This window comes from Ixodes scapularis, unplaced genomic scaffold (genome assembly GCF_016920785.2).
Source record: "Ixodes scapularis isolate PalLabHiFi unplaced genomic scaffold, ASM1692078v2 PGA_scaffold0__279_contigs__length_252992795, whole genome shotgun sequence".
Taxonomy (NCBI): domain Eukaryota; kingdom Metazoa; phylum Arthropoda; class Arachnida; order Ixodida; family Ixodidae; genus Ixodes; species Ixodes scapularis.
In genome coordinates, this window is record NW_024609835.1 from 68175610 (window position 1) to 68197486 (window position 21877).

The following is a 21877-nucleotide window of genomic DNA, read 5'->3' on the forward strand; positions in this document are numbered from 1 at the left end:
CTAATCCTCAGCAACCTTCATTTTTTTTTCTTTTTAGGAAAAGCACTTATATTTCTATTATACAAGATTTGGTGACGGCCAGTCTCAGAATCTAGATCTGTTCACCTCGATAATTTGTAACTGCTAGCGTCGTGCCGAACGCACTGGCCCGCAAAGTCCCCGCACCGGTTGTACGCCCGATCCTATTGTACTGAGCAAGGTTTTCTGTCAGAGAAACTCCTTGTCATAAACGGTCTTCTTCACAGCTGACATGCAGTGCTCCTGTTTGTGTGTCGGTGCACCCCTCGTCGGTCTGGAATAAAATGCCGTGTTAGTGCTTGTCTCTGATGTCCTTCGGTGATTACGAGTATTTCCAATTGGGCACACTCGCAGTTTCCTTATAGTTACGTGTGCGCATAGCGTCACGCTGTATGAGAATAGCGTGTCGATTATCGAGTTGGAGACCGGCTTCACTTCACTACTCATTCAGATGCAATCCTCCACTCTAAATATAATTGTGTTGTCTGTGGAAATCGTCAAGACAGGTGGAATATAGACCAACTTTGATGGGCTTCCGGTGTCTTAGCTGCACGGCGCCCAAAACCGCTAGTTTTAGGCTCTTCAACGTGCACCACGCAATATCCGTACACGGCCGCGCGCCGTTACGATACTCATCCAGATTGAAACGGGCAGAGGTGGGGAATTTATCCCAGAAGGGTCGGTTTCTGCAGCGCGAGCTTTCGCTCCACACGGATCAAGCTGCCCTGCGTTAACACAAACAGCCTCCGATCCTCGCTCTGCTGTCTCATTTCTGTCCTGGTTCGCCTTATCCGTTTTTTTCCTCACCACTTCCTCTTGAGTACCTTCTCTCACCTGAATATGAAACTCACCCGTCTAAAAGGCTGACACTTCGCTTCCTTGTTTCTTCTTTTCTTTTCTTTTTTTTTTCCTCCTGTAAACAAAATAGAAAATAATACACTGCGGTGTCAAGATAAATTTAAAGTTGCCGCACCACTCTTGAATTTTCCTTGTGTCAATATTAAATGGCACATCAACATGAAGAACGTTTACGGCAGCGCATTGGCCATAACTTACCAAAGTGCTGCCAGTTAGTAGCAAACCTCAAACTGGGCTTAATATCAAGTAAACCTGGTCCAAGTACTGGCTCAAAAATAGGGGTGAAGTACTTCCACCCCTTGTCCCATATTTAACACCCCAAAACTACATTTCGACGTCCAGTACACTGGCGTCGAACTGACGATACCATACAAACTTCTTGGAGCCGCTTGATATCTGTGTGATATAACTTACTAAATATCTAATGTGCGTATCACAGACAAAATAAAAAGGCATGTTTTGCAGCACGGTTAGCGAAACTTTATGTGCTTTCCTATAGTATTTAATACGTACATTAGTTTGTTTAATGAGTTTTATCACTTGACTATCAAGCCGCTCGTGAAAGTTAGTATCGTTGAATTGTAGTGTGAGGGGACAAGCGGTGTACGTATTGCACCCCCTATTTCTTAGAGTGAGGGTTTATAAATTTTTCTGCCGTGCTGCTCCTTATATGTAATCAGTGAACATATTTTCTTATCTCAACCAGAATCAAGATAGGTGCTACGTACGTTGTGGTGCTCAACGACTTTGATTCCATCAAGGAAGTCCTGTGCAAAAATGAGGTTCTTAATCGCAGCGAGAACGTGATCTTTAACGTACTTGGGATGACTGGTATGTGGTGCTTCATATCAAACATTTTGAAGTTTCGCGTTATTTAAACTATCGTTAGATTCAGCGAGCAAACCCAACAGTTGTTATGAACATTGAACCCGGAAACAACTTGTTGGGGCAATATATTCTTGTCAATCTGGTGTTTCGGTGGAGTAAAATTGTCTGTCATTTCGGCTTTTTTGTTCCACTCACGCAAAATGTACTGAGAACAATTTTCAGGGTGCTCACCTTAGAACTGCGTTAATATTAAACCGCGCAAAAAATTAGGTAACTACCTTCACTTTAACCGTTTTCTTTCTGTGATTAACATTTAAAGGACATTAGGACTGTTTTTTTTTTTTTAAGCTATCAAGATCACAGTACGGAAGGGGAAATATTGACCTGATTCCATGTGGCATATAGCTGTCGAGTCAACTATCAACAATGATACATTGTGTTTCTTCTCTTGAAATTTCATAAAGGAAAAGTCGAATAAGTGCAAGTCATAGCGATAGAAAAAATCGCTGGAGCTCAGATGAGCTGAATTGTATAAGGTATTCATTCTTCAACTGTAATATTTAATTTAATGTTTAGAACAATATTTCCAAAAGCAACAAGATGCTCTGCTGGAAGGCTTCCCACTTCAAAGATTTCAGATATTCGGTTCGTGCCGCACGCACGAATATGGCGGAAGTAAAATACGACACGGGTATTTATAGAAAGTAAAGGACTAAATCAATGCCCAATTAAACGACCGCAGACAAGGTCATGTTATATATGAACTTCTTGCAATCGAGTTAATATATTATGTAAAGGGTGTTTTCGAGTGCTGTTAGGGCGTATAAAAATCGTGTGAATAAGCCAATAAACTAAGTGTAATTCAACTTTTCACGAAAATATCTTTAGGTGGTGCATTTATTACTCTCAAGTTTCTTAAGTGTAGATCACTGGGAATAAATTCAAGAAAATAAGAATCGGCAGCTACCTTTACGTTGAAAGTCCTATAATGCATGAAGTGCATTTCATTTTTGCGAGAAGATTGGTGTGACACGAAGTATATTTCCCCTCTAAATTTAGTGGGGAAACTCTATTGCTGTGTCACATGAGCAACGAGGAGGACAGGGAGGACTCCACGGAAAAAGGAGGGGGGGGGGGGATGGATGATGAGGAAAGAGGAGAGAAGGAAGGAGGAAACAAGGAATTGGAGGTAGGCGGCGAGGGAGGGGGAGAGGGATGAGGAGGGCACTTTGGGATCAACATCACTTAGGGTTATCTATGAGGTGTCGCTAGGAGGGAAGAGGGATGGGAAGGGGGAGGGAGAAGAGGAATGGGGAAAAGGAGAAAGGAGAGGGATCGGGTAAGAGAATAATATGTCACGTGACGTATATTTTTAGTTGAATTGAGGGGGAACTGAATGGTTTTGTAGGTCACGGGATCAGGTCAGCTCACATCACGTGACCCCGATAAATTTAGCGGGAAAGCTGGATTGGTGTCAAGGCTACAAGACGTGAATTTTCCCACTAAATTTAGAGTGTAACTCAATTGATGTATAGGTTACGTGACGTCATTTTTCTCGAAGTGTATAGGTCACGTGACGACAAGTGACGTTACTTTTTCCCGTTAAATTTAGCAGAAAATGCACGGACTGATGGACGGACAGACGGACAAAATTTTGGAATTGGATGGTAACATTGAAAACCATTCCACACTTTAAAACACGTCTGTTTGGTTTGTCTCCTATGCACGATAGGAAAACAGAAGCAAGCCGTCGGGTTGACGCTGCTACCACATAGTACAAATCCTTGAAAGCTTCTTAGATATGAAAACCCTAAAGCAGGTCCAGAAGATCCAAGCGTGTTGTGCCACGCACGAGTAGCAGCGTCGACCCAACGGTTTGCTTCTGTTTTCCTCCCGCGCATATAAAACCAAAGTTTCTATTTTCTCGCAGTTTACCAGAAACCTACACTCCAGAATTTTGAGTAGGATAAATGCATTACTTAAAGAAAAATTAGGAAAGTGCTCAGTTTATTTGCGTATTCCTATAATTTTTATTACGCCCGAATAGCTCTGAAGAACGCCATTTATGTCCGCTGTTTTCTTTATCCCTTTCCGTGGATCAATAGTTCTATCAAGTTCTGGCCACGCCACGTGTTTCGTAAAAGTGCAATATATAAATTTGGTTCTAAAGTAAAAATCTGGACCTTCCAAGGCATTTGTGCATCACAATATAAGTAGTCTCTTTCTCACTTAACATAAAATGACTGAAAAATACAAAGGGCTTATGCCCTACGCTTTTTTGCTCTGTATCCGTGCCGAGCGCAAATGTTGAGGAGGAGACTTCTTTTGTTCTGAGTGCAGCACATGGCATTTTTATCTCGTGCTCACCTCACGCACAGTGCAATTAGACACTGCGAGTGGTACTTACGAAAGACCCGTGACTTTTATAAGGTACGTGTAGTAAGTACTGCTGCGTAGGTAGAGCTCATATAAAACATTTAAAAATCGGCCTTTGAGTGCTGTCATGTTTTTTAGCGGGTTGTGAAAGGAGTTTGGAGCATGCGCAATAGGCATGCTCTGCGAAATGTCTTTCATCGTGTGTCGGTCCAGTGCCTAGTAAATGGCACTGGACCTGAGAGATAGGCGTTGCAAAGGTTTATCCGTTGGAACTCCCGTACGCTCTAAAGCGAGGTACCGCGGAAAGCATTCGCGAGTTACCTCTGACAATTCTCCGACGCGAAGCTTTGGACCGAATGAAGTTACTCGCATCTTGCAATCTGGCGGAGCGATGCACCAAGCTCAAGGTCATATGGTACGAGGCTGGCACTGGATTGACCAAAGCCCGCAATGTTCAACTCGCTTAGCTATAACATGCCATACGATCGTTACAATAATCGTCTTAAACGCCCTGCCATCTTGGTATGCTAGACTGCGGAACGTGGTCTGCATCCAGAGTCCGATCAGTTGATATTTTTCGCTCAGGTGACTAAATCTGGAAGGATGTGGGAAAATTTGCCCATTTTAATGTCTTTTATCGCCCCCCCCTCTCTCTCTTTCTCTCTTTGTCGTATATTTATAGTGAAGATGACCTAGATCACATTTCAAAGTGGTGTTCATTGCAATATTGGAGCCAGATTGATATCAGGTTTCATGAACCTATCAGATGGCTGTGGTAGCGTCCGTGGTAGTGGCGCTTGCTTCCGTTTTCTAACAATGAACCCCTCCTCCTACCCTAAGGTGTAGGAACCCTGAACGGAAAACTTTGGCAAGACAACCGTCGCTTCTGCCTGCACGTGCTACGGGACCTTGGATTTGGAAGAAAGTCGATGGAGGAGCACATCAAGGTACGATGTTATGTTGTTTTTTATTTTACTTTTTGCGCGTATTTTTTTTTTTTTCAGTTTATTGCGGTGCTTAATGATTTAGGCGGCCAGAAGAAATTTTCCTCTCGTCGGCCAGTGCGCTATCCTTGTTTTTTTTTTTTTTTATGCTGGACAGATTTGTTTTAAAAAGTTGTGAAAGGTACATTAATGCGGTTTGTGCAGGTGAGTTTTTATGGCCAGGGGGACATGGCAATGGGGCTAACCGTAACAATGCTTCGACTAATTAACAAACCTATGTTAGTCAACGTTTTAGTTGTTGAAAACAAACATATGGTCCTCATTAAAAACGTGCTGAGCATCATTCAAAACCACTAAATCAAAAAATATTAGAAGTACTTGCAGCACGTGGGAAGCACGGTGTAGCGCTAAAGTTACCACTCGTACGGAAGGAACAAGTCTACAGGTGCGATAACTCACCCGCGAAGTTTTCCCTCTCTTGTTTCCTTTTTCCCACCCCTGTTGTTCGCCTCATGCGCGAGTGGTAACTTTCGCGCCTTGCTGCACTTCCCACGCGCTCAGTCTTCCTAAACATTACTGATTTAGTAGTATTCGATGACGCCCAGCAAGTTGCAATTGGAACCATGTGTCTATTGTACTAATTAGGAAGTTAATCAACAAATTTTAGATGATCATTTGATTTATCGTGACGATCGGCCCTCTATATTATGTTCCCTGGCTGTATAACTCACATGCACAAACCACATTAGTGTATCCTTCACGGCTTCTTTTAAAAACAAATCTGTAGAGCCTAAAAAAAAGAAAGACGTCTAAAATTCCCAGCAATGCCGAATTAGAGCGCAGCTCTTGAGGAGGGGAAGGTGTGGAGAGGAGGGTATACTTCTCCTCCGTACCTCCCCTCCTCCTCCCCTCCCCCTCGCCTCCTCTTCTCTTCCTCCTTTCTTCCTCCTCGATCTGTTTCACTCTCTCCCCCTCCCTCCCTCCTCCCTCTTGACGTCACTTGTGACCCTCGTGACGTCACTCGTGAAGGTCGTCACCTTCACAAGTGACCCTCATGACCATCGTGACGTCACACGTGACGTCACGTGTGACGTCCTTATAAGAAACGTCCGGTAATGCAAAGCGCGGTTACGCCGACGACGACGGCGCTCAAGCCGGAAACGGCCGCCTAAGAGCTGCGCTCTAAAAGGCAACCTGCACGTATCTGGTAATTAAGAGTGTGAAACCGAGGTCTCAGTGAAGCCTTCCTGCCAAAAAGCGAGATAATTAGTTCTTACTTACTTATGTTACTGTTTCATTCCAGCTCGATTAATTGAGCAAAGCATCAAAACTTTGAGAGGCATATATTTTCTTTACGTAATTCCCAAATGGTGCTGTATTCGAAAGTTGCTTGGAAACTGTATGTTCCAAAGTTTATCCCTGTTATAGTCATATTTGATTTCTATGTTGATTATGGCAACGGGCAGCATAGATCAGAAGCTTGGAGGTCTGCGTGTGGTGGGGAAAAAACTGCTCAGGCCTTGATTTGCAAGGAAGTTTGCTTAACACACCAACAATCTACACTGAAATGGTAAACCAAATATTAGGCCCAAATATTTTTGGGCGAAGTTATTGAATTTACAATTTGATCCTCACTGTCTTTATTACAGTAAAATTCTGTACTGACAACAATGAAAATGACGCGAGTGGCAGGTGCCAAATTAATGTTTTGGAAGCACGCCCCAGCAACCAATCAGGAGCACGTAACAAATGCTAAGCGTATTCCCTTTTCTAGAGCTGTTTGGCGTGCAAGACTGCCTGCCACTGACGTCATAAACTCAAAAGCGCGGGTATATTTGTTTGCTGGTGTTGAGGAAATTTTAGTTACAGATTTTGCAATAACTATTATAAATTTCGCCATACTAAACGCATACTGGAAAGGAAAAGGTCGGGGATTCAGGAAGTATATATTTAGTTGCAGTAGGTAGAAAGAATTACCGGAGTAGCGATTACAAGCACTACGGAAGAAAAATCAAATGTTGGCAATTTCATTACAATTTTTGTATTTCCTTGTTCCTTAGGATGGGGAATTGGAGCTGTCGATTATGAATTAAAAATTACGCCCCTCTACTGAAAGATAAAATCCAACGCAAACCATGTGAAGAACGGTTTATTAAGAATGAAGTTGGACATGTGTAAATTACCCTGACATAAGTGACTTGAAACTGCTGCTTTTGAAAAACGACACAACCAATGCGTTTTGCTGAAATAAAATGAGCGCTTGTCTTGAGTTTAGTGCTACCTATCTCAAACTACCATCCCAGCAAATCTTCAGCCGTTTCCGCGGCAGATAGATCTGCGCCTAAAAACCCAAACCAAAAACCCCAAAAACATACATACTTTCTCTTGTTACTACTAAGTACCTCTTGGTAACAAAATGTTGAACTAAAAGGTCAACTTTGGATTGTATTCCACGGTAGTATTTCGCAAAAAAGTAATCTAGTTACTTTACACTTTTTCTTCCACAGGAGGAGTCTTCGTACTTGACTGAAAAGATCGCAGAGAGCAAAGGCTCTCTAATTTCAATACAAGAGTACCTCGTTCCCAGCATGTCCAACAACATTTCCGCTCTGGTGTTCGGAAGCCGATACCTCTTCGACGACCCCAAGCGCAAATTTCTGGACGCGCAGTTGAGCAGTGCTCTTCGTGCACTAAGCTCCAGCATGATTGTAACTTTTTTGCCTGGTTGGCTCAACACACTCGCACTACGGATCCCATTCCTCGCAGTCAGCTCCTTCAAGAACATCTTCCGTGAGCTCAGTGATTTTGTAAGGTAATGTAGCATTTGTTCTTTTACCGAATTTGTATGCGGTAACGGGCGTTAAGTTTCTAGAACGATGCAAATGCGGTGCGAAGACTAAAATAGAGCCCTCCAGTTTCTATTTTACCTCGGATTGTAACAAGTTCCTGATGACCAAATGTTTTCAGGTGGTAATTTGGAGCGTTAGTTGTGGGCAGTAGACCTGATTCTTATATTGAAGAGGCCTATCATTTTGTTGAGCGTAATATTTTGTTAGGAAAGCAACCAAATTTCACTGATTTTAGGAAGTTATTTACTGACTAACCTTCTATACAGATATTTCTACCACAGAACCTTAAGCATAGGTTGAACAAATAAAATGTAATGTTCCACCGGAGTTGTTTTTTAGAGCGCAGCTCTTAGGGGCCCGTTCCCGGCTTGAGCGGCGTCGGCGTCGGCGTAACCTAGGTCACTCCAAGGTCACCCCAAGGTCACGCGACCCCCAAGGTCATCCAAAGGTCACGTGACCCCCAAGGTCACCCCAAGGTCACGTGACCCCTCCCCAGAGGTCACGTGACCCCCGAGGTCACGTGACCCCCGAGGTCACGTGACCCCCTGAGGTCACGTGACACACACCGAGGTCACGTGACCCCCTGAGGTCACGTGACACACACCGAGGTCACGTGACCCCCTGAGGTCACGTGACCCCCGAGGTCACGTGACCCATCCTGAGGTCACGTGACCCCTCGAAGTCACGTGACACCCCCCGAGGTCACATGACCACCCCCAGGGTCACGTGACCCCCGCCGAGGTCATGTGACCTCCCAGATGACGTCACCGGCATCCGCATCGTCATCGTCATCATCACTGATGACGTCATCAGTGACGTCACTGATGACCTCACCGGCATCCGCATCGTCATCGTCATCGCTGATGACGTCACCGACATCTGCATCGTCATCGTCATCATCGCTGATGACGTCATCGGAGTCCGCATCGTCATCGTCACTGATGATGTCATCAGGGACGTCACAATGACACCATCGGCATCGTCACGTGACCCCTCAAGGTCACGTGATCCCCCAAGGTCACGTGACCCCCCAGGTTCACTTCACCCCCCCCCCCCAGTACCCTTCCCCCCTCCTCCTCAAGAGCTGCACTCTAATTCGGCGTTACAGGGAGTTGTAAGCGGCTTTCACTTTTTTTTACGTTTTTTTTATTTTTTAGGTGACGGGAACATCTAAAATTTAGGGTTCGCAATATAGAAGACTCGTAAAGACAGGTGTGTTCAACCAATACACCAATATCTTCCTCGCAATATTTGTGATTAGCTCAGATTAAATAGGCTAAACATAAATACAAGTAATATGTATTTTAGAGCGCAGCTCTTAGGGGCCCGTTTCCAGCCTGAGCGGCGTCGCCGTTGGCGTCGGCGTCGCCGTCGCCGTTGGCGTCGGCGTCGGCGTCGCCGTCGCCGTCGGCGTCGGCGTCGGCGTAACCGCGCCCCTCCCTCTCCTCCTCCTCCCCTCCTCCTCCTCTTCCCCTCCTTCTCCTCCTCCCCTCATTGTGTAGTATGGTCCGGGCGGGTCACGTGACCTCGGGGGGAGGGGGTCACATGACCCGTTTCCAGCCTGTGGGGCGTCGGCGTCGGCGTCGCCCCTCCCCCTCCTCCTCCCCCCCGCTCCTCCTCCTCCCCCCTCCTCCCCCGCCCAGGTCACGTGACCCCGGGGGGTGACTCCCCTCCCCCCGCCGGTCACGTGACGGCCCGCCCAAGGTCATGTGATCCCGTCCCCTCGAGGTCACGTGACACCCCGGACCTCTGCCCTCCTCCTCCTCCCCCTCCTCCTCCTCCCCTCATTGTCTGGTTCGGGGGGGTCACGTGACCTCGGGGGGAGGGGGTCACATGACTTCAGCGGCGAGGAGGAAAGCAGTACGAAGGTGAAGAAGGGGGGGAGGAGAGACGAGGAGGCGGAGGCGAGGGGAGGGGAGAAGCTTGAAGGACGAGGAGGTGGTAAAGGAGAGGGAGGGGGAGCAGGAGGGGAGGAGGACTAGCAGGCATGATCACGAGGGAGGAGGAGGAATATACCCTCCACTCCTCCTCCTCAAGAGCTGCGCTCCAATTCGGCGTTACAGGAAGTTGTAAACGGCTTTCACTTTTTATCGTCAAAACCTAATAAAAGATAATTTAATTTTAGAGTTTTATATAATTCGTCACTTCGTGTCTGGTATAGTCTAGATTAAGTTATATTTACGCAAAAAAGACATGAAATAGAAACAAGTTTTAACATGAAGTAAACTTGCTAATTTCCGGAAAAATAAGTGTTGGTGAACTTTATCGAGAAAGGAAAGACTCTTTTAGGAACATTTATATATTAAAGCATATATTGTTACTAAAATTTCTCTTAATGCGACAAATAGCTTAAAATATTTTAATTGGGTTTCTGAAAAAAAGAAAACTTTAAGTGCGCTTAGAACGCTAAGGACATGCCAAATCACATTTTGATTGCTCATGCCAAAATAATCTGCGAAAATTGCAGAAAGAGCGACAAAATAATATTACAATTGTCAATTTTATGAAATATTTTTCTACGAAGTAGAAAATAACAATTTAATGGTTCTCTATATTGTAGGTTTCCCCTCTGAGGAGTACCGCGTAAAAAAAAACACGATGTCTGCGAGTCCGTAGAATGACGTGTTTTACTGACGATGACGCCACCACGCTTCGCCCGTCGGGCAACAAAAAAAGAAAGTAAGACTAAGATGTTGGCGCAGTCGTATCAGACAGATTCACCTGGAGGGGCCCACGCTACCGTATTAGTACATTCGTGGGAAGCGTTAGCTGAAAAAAGAAAGTAAAGACTCCGAGGACCAGAACCTCCCCCAGCAAAAGTCTCCGGCTACCGTCATACCTCCCGAGGGGTTTCAGGGCCGGCTTGTAGAGCCTGTGCGATATGGACGCGCCCTGGGTAGGTGGTGCGGCTTCGCCCGCATGTGGATCGCGTCCACGCCCACTCCGAATGGTGCGCCAGTAGCAGATTCGCCCGAAGGGCAAGTGGGACACCTCCCTCTTCGAAGAATGTGGCCTGGCCTTGTATCTGGGAAGCCGCCGCCACCGCCGTCCCCGTGGTCTGCATGTGCTAGGTCTAGATAGGGAGACCTAGCACATCTGGGAACACCTGTTCCCACAATATATACATTACGTTTTTTTCGAAACTTTGAGGAGCAAACTTTAAGAAAACACCGAACAACAGAAATATTTAACTCCCATACAAAAAAGCGTTTTCATTTTTTTTTTTTGAACTCGGCAACTTATTCTGCTCTTGGCATCTCTCTTACAATCAAAAACATGACGAATAACACTTTTTTTCGGAGAGCTCCTCTTCAAAGCGCGTCAACCATGACGAGAAGCAGCGATGAAAGCCACCATTTTTTCGACAACAGTGAGAATTAACACAGTGTTTTATTTTGTTTCAATAGGTACAGTGAATATTGGCTGTTGGTTAACAAGACGTCGGAAATCCAAAAAGTAAATACAGTAATTTAGACACCTCGTCGAGAACTCCCATATTAAAAAGAAGTTGTGCGAGGTCTCGAAACGATCAGCTTTTGAGGAGATAAATATGGCACTCACTTCAAATATATTTTCTTTTTTCTAATGCACAAAGTGTCTTTTATATCGACACTGAAAAGCTCACGTTGTTTGCTCTATTGGGTTTTAAAATGCAGAACCCTAAATAGTTGTCATGCAATTGGACACTGGCTAAGTACGCGCAGCTTCAGCTGTTCGTCAATATACCAAAAAAACCTGGTTTCTAACATAGAAGGATCGAATTTGCTTCTCCCATTCAAACTTTGTTAGTCGTGGCTTCGTTAGAACTCCTGTGGGGTGCAGTATTTTACACAAAATACTTATTCTGCGTGCCATATGGACCTGATTGATAGAGCCTAATACACAACGATGGCAGCATACCTCAGGAAGTTATGAGGTGCAGTCAGTGAAGCATCCCATTTTTTTGCCCAATATAACAATATCCGACTACATGAACGAAGTAACAACGGCGTCTAATATATTCCGTTTATCTCACTCAAACCATTTCCGGAACATTACACTAAAAACCAGTTTGAAGGCTACGTGTCTGTTTATTTTCCGTCTTTTTCCAGGACCACAGGGACGCTTGAATTTTCTAATGTTTCCCGGTAGTTTGGGTACAACTGTTTTGCTTCTACGTCTAAATCAATGCAGTAAAAAGAAAAGGCACGATTTCAAGTTGGCAACTTACCTCGCAGCGCCAAAGGACCGTTGTAGCCGATGTCATTGTTGATGAGATCGAAGCCTGTTTCTGACACTAATCTGTGTGTGTGTGTGATGGCTATGCCTGGCTTTGAGTTGCAAAAAGGATGTAGATAAATGTAATAAAATTACAAAAAACGTTAAAAAAAACGCGGGCCATTCTTCCGCCCTATTAGCAACGCGGTCGTGTTCCGGAGTACTGCAGTTGTTGTGCAGATTGTTTCATGGATCGTCTTGGGAACCTTTCGGCTCAGTTGTCGTACAAGGCCTATTTTTTTTCTTGGAGAAATAGGTATTTATACGTTTGGATATGCTCTGGGATCGGCTGTAAATGAAGGCTACTCGGTCTGAAAATATAAGTTAGCTCAAAGCGAAGAAAGGGGGCTTTCAAACCGGCAAATATAGTGCCCCACGTCAAGATGCTTTAAGTCGATCGTAAAATAGTGTGTTGTGTGTGAAAGACGGTTAAGTAGAGTAGAAAGGCAGACTACTGCTAAGAAAGACATAAGGTATACAAAAAAAAGTTTGAAGGCGCGCCTTTTAACTTTTGGGAAATGCTGCACAAACGGGTAAATTTTATATTGCCGTAGGAACTCAATGTATTCTCATTTTCTGTTTTTATTGCGCATACTAGCAAAGAGGTGAAGGAGCATGAAGAGACCCTCGACGAGCACAGCAATCGCGACTTCATAGACGGATACATCAAGAAAATCAAAGAGCACGAAAATGACCCAGATTCCAGCTTTCAAAGTGAGTGACTCTTCTCGATTTCTGTGGCATTAAAAAGCAAAACAAACCTCGTGTATTACATAAGAAATAAGTAGCTGGAAGAGCGACAAGACACCTTATTCATTAGTGTGCATGCATTAAATTTAGAACGAATTAAGATTGTTTTGAAGGGTCCAAAACTTTCTTAACAGCTCACCATGGATGTGTATTTCCAAACTACGTTTCGACAATGGCTCTTAAAATCTCGGAGAACTTTTTCAAGGGGAAACGGCGGGGACGATGGTGTACAAAATGCTCGGAGATGTGTACACGATGAATCTTGTGTAATTTCCTGGCCATGTAGGTTTTCGACAGCTGACCTCTTAAAACAGATTTCACGAGGGGGACCCGAACACCTTTGCGTCAGTAGTTGGTGCTAGTGGCGGCTCCTGTCCGCGGACCCGGTAGGGTTCTACATGCAACGCCTATGTAAAAGTTAGAACCCTAGGAATGTGAATGAGACATTTCATGGCAAAACCATTGCTTCGATTGGGGCTTGATACAATTTACACCGTTTTCCAGTTAAAAAAAAAAGTTTAGGCACATTATTTGGTTCAAACATTTGACGCATTCATTTCATTTTTACTTTCTGCAATTCTAGGCAATTTGCTGTGAGTGATTGTAAAATTGCTGCAGGTCACACTTTAGAAATTTATAAACTGGTACACAGCAGACAGATCAATTAGTTTATAAGCGATCCTCAATTACATTCGTATTCCCCTTGACGGCCGTTGCCGTACATGGGCGGCTGTGATTACAGATTTGAAAGAGTCCGCCTAAAGGCGTTAATGCGCGCACCGCGGGATTTCTTTTTATTTGCTATGTGTTTGGGGAACTATAAACGTCACATTTGCACGGTGTTTCGCTTTGCTGGACTATTTATAGATTTCAGTTTCGACGCTCCGCCCAAGTGACGCTCACTTCGCAGAATGGCGGCTCTGGTGGTAGTGCCAGTGGAAGAACTCGCTCTTCCGATTCAGACTTCCGACGCTTTTCGAAATTAGATTCCGAGGATGAGAGCTTATCGTCCAGCGGAGAAGCTCAATAAAGTACCTTCGGTTAGGAATCTGAAGCCGTTGGAATGTCGCGGAAGCGGACGCACCGAAATGGGACCGAATGAAAGAAAGGTGGCAACTTTCTGTCGTCAATATTTTCATTTGATGCTTTTAAATCAAACAGCTTTCAATCACTGCACGCACTCCAGCTATATAATGTAAAAACTATATGTCCATGTCCTTTTATTAATACTATTCCTTCGAAACAAAACCCGACTTGTGGGAAACATGTTTTGGCAAAAAGAACTTAACCGTCAAAGGGTTAAGAAAACAGAAATATGCCGGTTTGTTCGATTTCTAGCACGTTAATATGAACTCTTCACTCTTCCTAATGACAGTGACAGGTTTGATTTCGAGAGATATTTAGGGGAATCAGGCAAAAGGCTTCTATCTGCTGACGGACTCTATAGGAAAAAAATTATGTTGTATAAAAATCAAATTAAGGTAACTACGCCAGGAAGGAAAGGCTAATTATGACGGCTTTAAGTCGTTTCGCAATTCATTGCTAATATTGCTTATCCAGAAAGAAATGCTACGATCGACTTCACAGCCTCATCTAGTTTACATGCCGGTCAATCTTAATGGGTAATTACTACCGCACCTTCACTTTGTTTTCTTAACTTATGTGCCCGTTTTGATGAAAAGTGTCATTTATTTGAGGCTGATCTTTGCTAGAGCGTTTCAATTAGCCGCGGCTCCGAGCACGTGGAACATGTGTGCTCACTGCAGAACCCAGGGGTCCTAGTTCAATCCCCCCCCCCCCCCCCCCCCTGCCTGTTTCGATATGAATGAGCATCGTACTTGTTCGTGTAATCACGATTGAGTGATGACAATTAAAGACCCCAGGCGAGCAGCGGAACATCCCCGGCTAAATGTATCATCTTGTACAATGGAGACACCATCAGACGCCTATTCGGGCTGACCCTTCCGGTTGCCTAGACATGCTATTGGTACAGTTACTTTTTATTGATGTGTGTCACCACACGGCCAACAGATTTCAAAACACGCCTATCCTTATAACGCTACCTCTCTAAATATCTAGAGCCGTCTATACTCGGCGTCAACTATTTCGTGCCACGTTGTCGAGGCTATAGCGTAGATTTGATTGTGCCCCGACGCTCCCAAAGCTAATGCGCTTGCGAATGAATTGCAAGACGAAGCTCTTTGCACTGGCAGCAGCTGTGCGGAGCTGCAGCACCGTTGAAGCGTTTTGACAATGTAGCACAAAATAGTTGACGACGGGTATAGATAGAACTTTTATGTGCTTCAATAATAACCGCGAAAGTGACTCGTTGCTATATTGCCAATCGCAGAACGCTTCCTCTTCGGGAACGTCCTCAACTTCTTCGGCGCCGGCTCCAACACGGTGATGGTGACCATCATGTGGCACCTGCTGACCTACGCAAAGTACCCGGACACGGTGCAGGCCAAGATTCAACGCGAGATCGACGAGGTAGTGGGCAGGGAACGCCAGCCCAAGTGGGAGGATCGCAACAAGATGCCCTTCACCATGGCAGCCATCTGGGAGATGTACCGCTGGAGAACCATAGCTCCGCTAGGAATCCCCAGAGCGTAAGACACATCAAGCACACAAATGGCGCGTTTACACTTGCTTATTCGCGGGCGGATTCGCGCAAGCGGAAAGCGGATTTCGGAGTCGGGTGGCGAAATCGACTCGTCGCTGGCGGAAAATCTGGATATGGGTCCCGGACCCATCCAGATTTTCTGCCAGGGACGGGTCGATTTCGCCACCCGTCCCCAGAATCCACATTCCGCTTGCGCGAATCCGCCCACAAATCATCAAGTGAAAAACGCGCCGCGCCACTAGACGTTTCTATATTATTTTCGGCAATAGTCGTTTTTAGGAACTGTTATTAGATCATTCCGATAACTCCAATAGAGAACCCGATAACTAACAATACGAATCATGCGCAAAGGCGCTGACGAAGTATATCTGGTATCGGCATCGGAGATATTGAAACGCTTTACGAAAACTTCCTATTATAGTGTTTTAGTATATTGTCCCGATAATTTCAGGCAGATGGTAAGACAATTACAAGATAAAAGACATAGAAAACATTGTGTTAACCAGCAGTAAACTCTCTGCTACTGAATGGACAAGACAATTTACGCGAAGATATTAAGGAACAATAAGGCGCTTTTTAAAAAGTCGTATCATGTAACACTGGTTGTCGACAATACTGGGGCACGGGGCGTGTAAGTCCTCGCCAAATGCAGCCCTTGAGCCCAATTTACGTCCACAGTACGGACCCAAATAATAGTGGACTCGGAAATTAGACGACGCAGCTACTAAACGGTGAGCACTTTTGAAAAAAGGGTATATTGTCATAAACACTGTCACATAAACACCGTCCACTGTCGCATAAACACCGTCCACTGAATATAGTGGTAGGTAAGTCAGCAAACGATCTAAAAACGGCAGTGTAACTTTGAGCAGTAGTGTGCAGCGTCTTGGGTATCGCCGCAACACTTCATTTGCAGGATATACGGCAAGGAACGCAGAACTTTTGGTATGTCCTATATGATACTATAGACTATACAGTGACGCGGTAACACGTAAATGTAGTAATGACAAAAGAAATCAGTTGAATTTTATGCTTGGTATGTATTTACTCATTTAAGTTAACCTATATCGCCCAAGGGACATTATTTGAGGAGAGCAATCAAAGTACATGTTTCGATTTGTAGTGAATACATTCCGCACAGAGATACAGGAAAACATATGTTCACAAACTCTGCTACGCTAGGAATACAAAATGTACCCTATCGCATAACACAGAAACGTATGCATTGATTACGTTCGCTTCGTGAAAAAGCATTGGAAATCGAATGAAACAATATTATTTCTTGGACATTTCTGTTCAACTATACGTAGCCAAAAGCAGCGTATTGAAAGCACCTGTTCTACCTCATTTTGAACTACTTAAAACCCGACCTACAAAAAAGTTTTCCTCACGATAGATAAATATCCCTCGCCACACTTTCCATTCCCCCCTCTCCCACTGCTATCTTGACGGCAGGAGACTCGTTTTGTTGGGGCTGGGTAAGCCGTTCGCGGGGTTTCTTTGAATATCTCGCAGGCAAAGAATATGAATCTCCTCTAATCAGCATTTTCACATATTCACATAACACGCTTTCGTTTCAAGTTCTCAAAAATTCATTCGTATGTTCTTGTTGTTCTTGTAAGAAGTGAGAGAGTGCAGGCGAGCTGGTAATCAATCGACGAAAAAAACGGACGAACACACAATGAAATCTCAATTGAGATTTTGTTGTGTTCGTCCGTTTTTTTATCGTTCCCCATCTCAGGGTTTACAAGATGTCTGTTGTTCTTGTTGTTGTTGTTTTTTACTGTATGCGGAGCTTGCAATGTCCCCCAATCCGGTAGAGTTAAAAAAAAAGTGTCACATTGGTTGCCACCCCTGCCGTCGCTTAATTCGGTTTGTGAGAAAATTAAAATGGATGTAAAAGAATCATAAGCTTTTAGGGAAAAATTAGTAACATCTTGCTACGTAACATGAAATATAGACGACGTCCCAATAAATAAGACTTTTCTTTACCAACTTTCAAGACTTTTTTGGGGGGGATGAAATGACAGTTTACTTCAGATATTACCGCGTGCATGGCCGAGAAACACGCTTCTCCGTACTTCTAGAAGATTCGCCTTTACTCTTACCCAAAATGATTTGACGTTCGATTCAAATGTTCCAGGTACCGAGTGTAAAAAGATAAGGAGGCCAACATGACCTTGCCCAGTCAGTCTTCCGACTATTCGACGCCTGACCACTCTAGATCAGGGGTCTTAAACACGCGGCCCGCGAGCCGCACGAGGCCCTCGATTCGCAGGCACGCGGCCCGCAGGACATGGCTACGAATCCCGGGTCCCACATCTCTAGAATGGCATGCGCCACGGTTATCTCATCTCGCCGATGCATTTTCGCTCAAAAAGTAGCTCTGCTCTTTTAACGTATTCACATAGTTTATACTTACCTATGTTCACTTGTCCTGTGTTTCGCTTTATTTTTTCTTCCCGGAATTTTGTAATGTACAACAATTCCGCAACTAGGCTGCAAGCGCGATCTTTCCTTTGAAGAATGCAACTCGGCTGCGCGAACTCTCGGTCAGCAGGACAACTGTCAAAGATAGAGCTACGAGCTTGAGATTCTCGCCTTCAAAAATATATCACCATTAAGAAACAGGTATTTGTTCAGAGAGTTGTAATAAAAATCGCCAGAAAAGCAAGAAATGTTAAATTAACTGATCCTTGATTTAGAGGCGTATTGAGCTTTGTTAAAATCCTGATGGAATTGAGCAACCGTAACGAGTGTGTACTCGCTGTCATGCTCTATTAAAAATGCTCACACGTTAGTAGGGCGGTGTCATTTCAATTTTTATCATTATATCAGTTCAGTGCCCAAAGTAGTCATATAAACAAATCAAATCTAAAGATGTGACTGGCAAAACTAAGTTTATAACATGCACGGACCACGTGGGCCATTCCCTTAAAGTCTTTGAATCCCCCCGCCCCTCACATTGGCCCTCGACCTTTTTGGTGTGGGCTATCTGACCCCCCCACTCAAATGAGTTTAGACCACTGCTCTAGATGAATGTTAGAGTTACCGAGTGTAGTAGAAAAGAAGCCCAACGCTAGCCAGCTGTTACGCCGCCACAGCGACGCTCGCTGCTGCTTTCTCAACGCTCGTTCTTCCTCTTTTCTGTTCGCCGATCAAAGCTTTGTTTTAAGTTTTACAATCTACGATAGCGTTTCCATCCATGACAATATAAAGAAAGCATGGATGAACTTGTTTTGCTCTTCATAAAACCCACTGCGTTACGGATAGGCAGGTTCTAGCAGATGTACAAAGTGTGGTGCACCACTAACACTTTTCCGTGCCTTAATCTCACGCTTAGCATATGAATAACATCCGGAACACCACTTTTATGTGTTCTTTTTTTTGAACAGCAGATACCTTATGAGTTCATCATATCTCTAGAAACACTAAACGTCTTTAAATATGTTCAGATCCCCTAGTACTGTTCAGTTGCCGATCTGAATCGACCTCCTATTCAACTTTAATCATAAAGTAGCACAGAAAATGTTGGCCTGTTTTGCCAGTTTCCTCTTTTACCGTGTCACTGGCGCGCTTCGATCACATTTGGTCATTGTGACAGAAAAATTTACTCAATCAGCTTACGAACGGGTCGTAACAGAATTTTAAAAAAAACTAGATACTGTTTTATCATCTAAATGTCTCCAGTATTTCAGTTAATGTAATAATTTATATAGTAAATTTCACGCAGTTTGGCGTCACTTACAATGGTTTTATTTTGCCCTCAATCCTATTTGCATATTTTGAACGATACACCAGTAGGAAAGCACGGCAGGCATGCCCGAAACTTTCTGTATTTAGTGTACCTACCGCCAAGAAGCCCCTTTTGAAGATTCGTTCAAGTACTGTTCGTTAATTGTTTGTATTCAAAACAATTGGAAGCGCTGAGGTTTCCTGATTTCCCCAGTCACTCGTAACACAAAAGGGAAAAAGTTTAGTCTTAGAGAAAGTCAGACGGAGAACAGGGCAGTCATGTGACCAAAAAGTATATCGATAAGCATAAATTCGACGAGAAACACAGGTTCAAAATGCTCCAATATAAGTTTTCTCTTATTATGTTTTTGAGAACATTTAGAAAACTTGGCCGTTTTGAACTGCAGTTTGGTTTATTATGCACTGAGAACCATAGTCGGACACAGAAGGAATTACCAACTTGTTTGTGAAGTCCCAACATATTGAACGTAGTTTGAGACTACGACTAATGTAATCAGGTCCTTGCTCGGCACAGAGCTCTATTCGTAACACAATCTTGTATATACGAGGGTGATTCAATAAATAAGGTGAATTTTTTTGTATAAAGACTTCTAATACACATAGAAGCTTACTTTTTAGATATTTTTATTGCTTTGCTACTTTTCCACGTGGATTTAATTTCTTATGCAGATTACAAACAACACTGTGAGAATTTAACCGAGTAACAAAGATGACTGACCAAGAAGCATGCTCCAGGATTGAACAGCGGTCAGTTATCAAATTTTTGGTTGCTGAAGGGTGCAAACCTGTTGAAATTCATAGGAGAATGTCAACTGTGTATGGTGCCACATGTTTCAGCCAGAAAAATGTCTACAAGTGGGCTAAATTGTTTAAAGAAGGGCGGAGCAGTGTTGAGGATGAAGACAGGCCTGGGAGGCCTACAGAAGTGAGATCTCCTGAGGTGATCGAATCAGTCAATGACCTCATTCAGTCTGACAGAAGGGTGACAGTGGATGGCATTGCAAGGACTTTGAGCTTATCTGTGGGGACAGCACACACAGTTGTCCATGATGGCCTTGGCTACTCGAAGGTCAGCAGCAGGTGGGTGCCAAAGATGCTTACTGCGGAGCACAAACAGAGGAGGGTCGAGTTGTCCCAGCAGTGTCTTTCCCGCTATGAGAAGGATGGTGATGAGTTTCTGCAGAAGGTGGTCACATCTGACGAGACATGGGTTTGGCACTATGAGCCTGAGTCTAAACGACAGCCCATGGAGTGGAAGCACGCAGGCTCTCCAGTGAAGAAGAAGTTCAAGTCCCAGCGGTCCACTAGGAAGGTGATGCTCACCGTTTTTTGGGATATGCAAGGCCCAATCACCATTTCATTCCTTGAAAAAGGAAGCACTGTGAACAGTGCCAACTACTGTGAACTGCTGAAGCAGGTCAAGAAAGACATGAAGAACAAACACAGAGGTCATCAGTCAAAAGGAGTCATCTTGCATCATGACAACGCAAGGCCTCACACAGCAGCCTTAACAATGCAGACCATCAACGAGCTCGGCTGGGAACTGCTCCCTCATCCCCCTTATAGCCCAGACCTTGCCCCTTCGGACTTTCACCCGTTTGGTCCCTTGAAAGCGTTCACGAGAGGCACGAAGTTTGAAAGTGACGATGAAGTCAAAAGTGCTGGGCGACTGGCTGAGACATCAGTCTAAAGATTTTTACGCTGAGGGAATAAGGAAGCTTGTGCATAGATGGGAAAAGTGTGTGACAGTTCTAAGAGACTACGTAGAAAAAAAAAAGTAAGCTTCTATCTGTATTAGAAGTCCTTATACAAAAATATTCACCTTATTTATTGAATCACCCTCGTAGAAAGGAAAGCAAGTTTTAGTTTGGCAAACCATAGAATCGCGTCTTTTCAGCCGCCAGACGTGACATGGTGAAGTAAGAAGCTCGGCACGACATCTGAAACGTCCGCTTTCTGATGTTGATGAACGATGTAAAGAGTTGAGCCCACGTTCCTTTTGCTGCCTTAACCGATTGCTTCTCCGCAGCTGTTCTCTTCGGGCGAAGTCATTGGCTGAAAAAGAACTGACAAGAGCAGACATCTAATCGACAGGTCGTTGTCAGGCTGCACGACTCAATGGCTGCGCCTCCACAGATACTCCCATACACACGCTCTCATGCAAGAACTTACCTCAAGCTAAAGATCAGGGTGTAAAAAAAAAACAGGTCTTTTTGTTATTTAAAACATTTCGGAAGCTGTAATCGTATTTTCGTGATAATTTATTTTACGTTGTGCGGAGAACTGTTTCGTAACAAAACAATATTTGGAAAGTTAACATGTTCTACTGATGTTTTAGTACTTATATATTTTTCTCACTTTCATTCTTCATTATCGTCATTTCTTATATCAAGCAATATAAAGAATTACACGCATATGTTATATTCCTAAGCACCTCTCTGGGGTGATAATTCATAATGTACGATTGTATTAAAAAATGTGGCGTATATTGGAAACGCTTGGTGTATACCTCAACCTAGCTGTGTTTACCCCTTCCGTATTGCCAGTTCTTTTTAGTGTTGCTCTGTTGTGGCTTTGCGTCCATCTGACAAGACACATTTTCGTCTAGAACTAGACAC

At 44.1% G+C, this 21877-nt stretch overlaps 1 protein-coding gene across 1 annotated transcript in view; it reads left to right on the forward strand.

Annotated features, from left to right (window-relative positions):
* Positions 1-21877, forward strand: part of LOC120844921 (cytochrome P450 2A4-like) — a 40534-nt gene that overhangs the window by 12569 nt on the left and 6088 nt on the right. The window contains exons 3-7 of the mRNA XM_040216940.1: positions 1583-1707; positions 4921-5027; positions 7532-7836; positions 12729-12844; positions 15231-15489. Of these exons, the coding sequence (XP_040072874.1) occupies positions 1583-1707; positions 4921-5027; positions 7532-7836; positions 12729-12844; positions 15231-15489 (912 nt within the window). The remainder of the gene's footprint in view (positions 1-1582; positions 1708-4920; positions 5028-7531; positions 7837-12728; positions 12845-15230; positions 15490-21877) is intronic.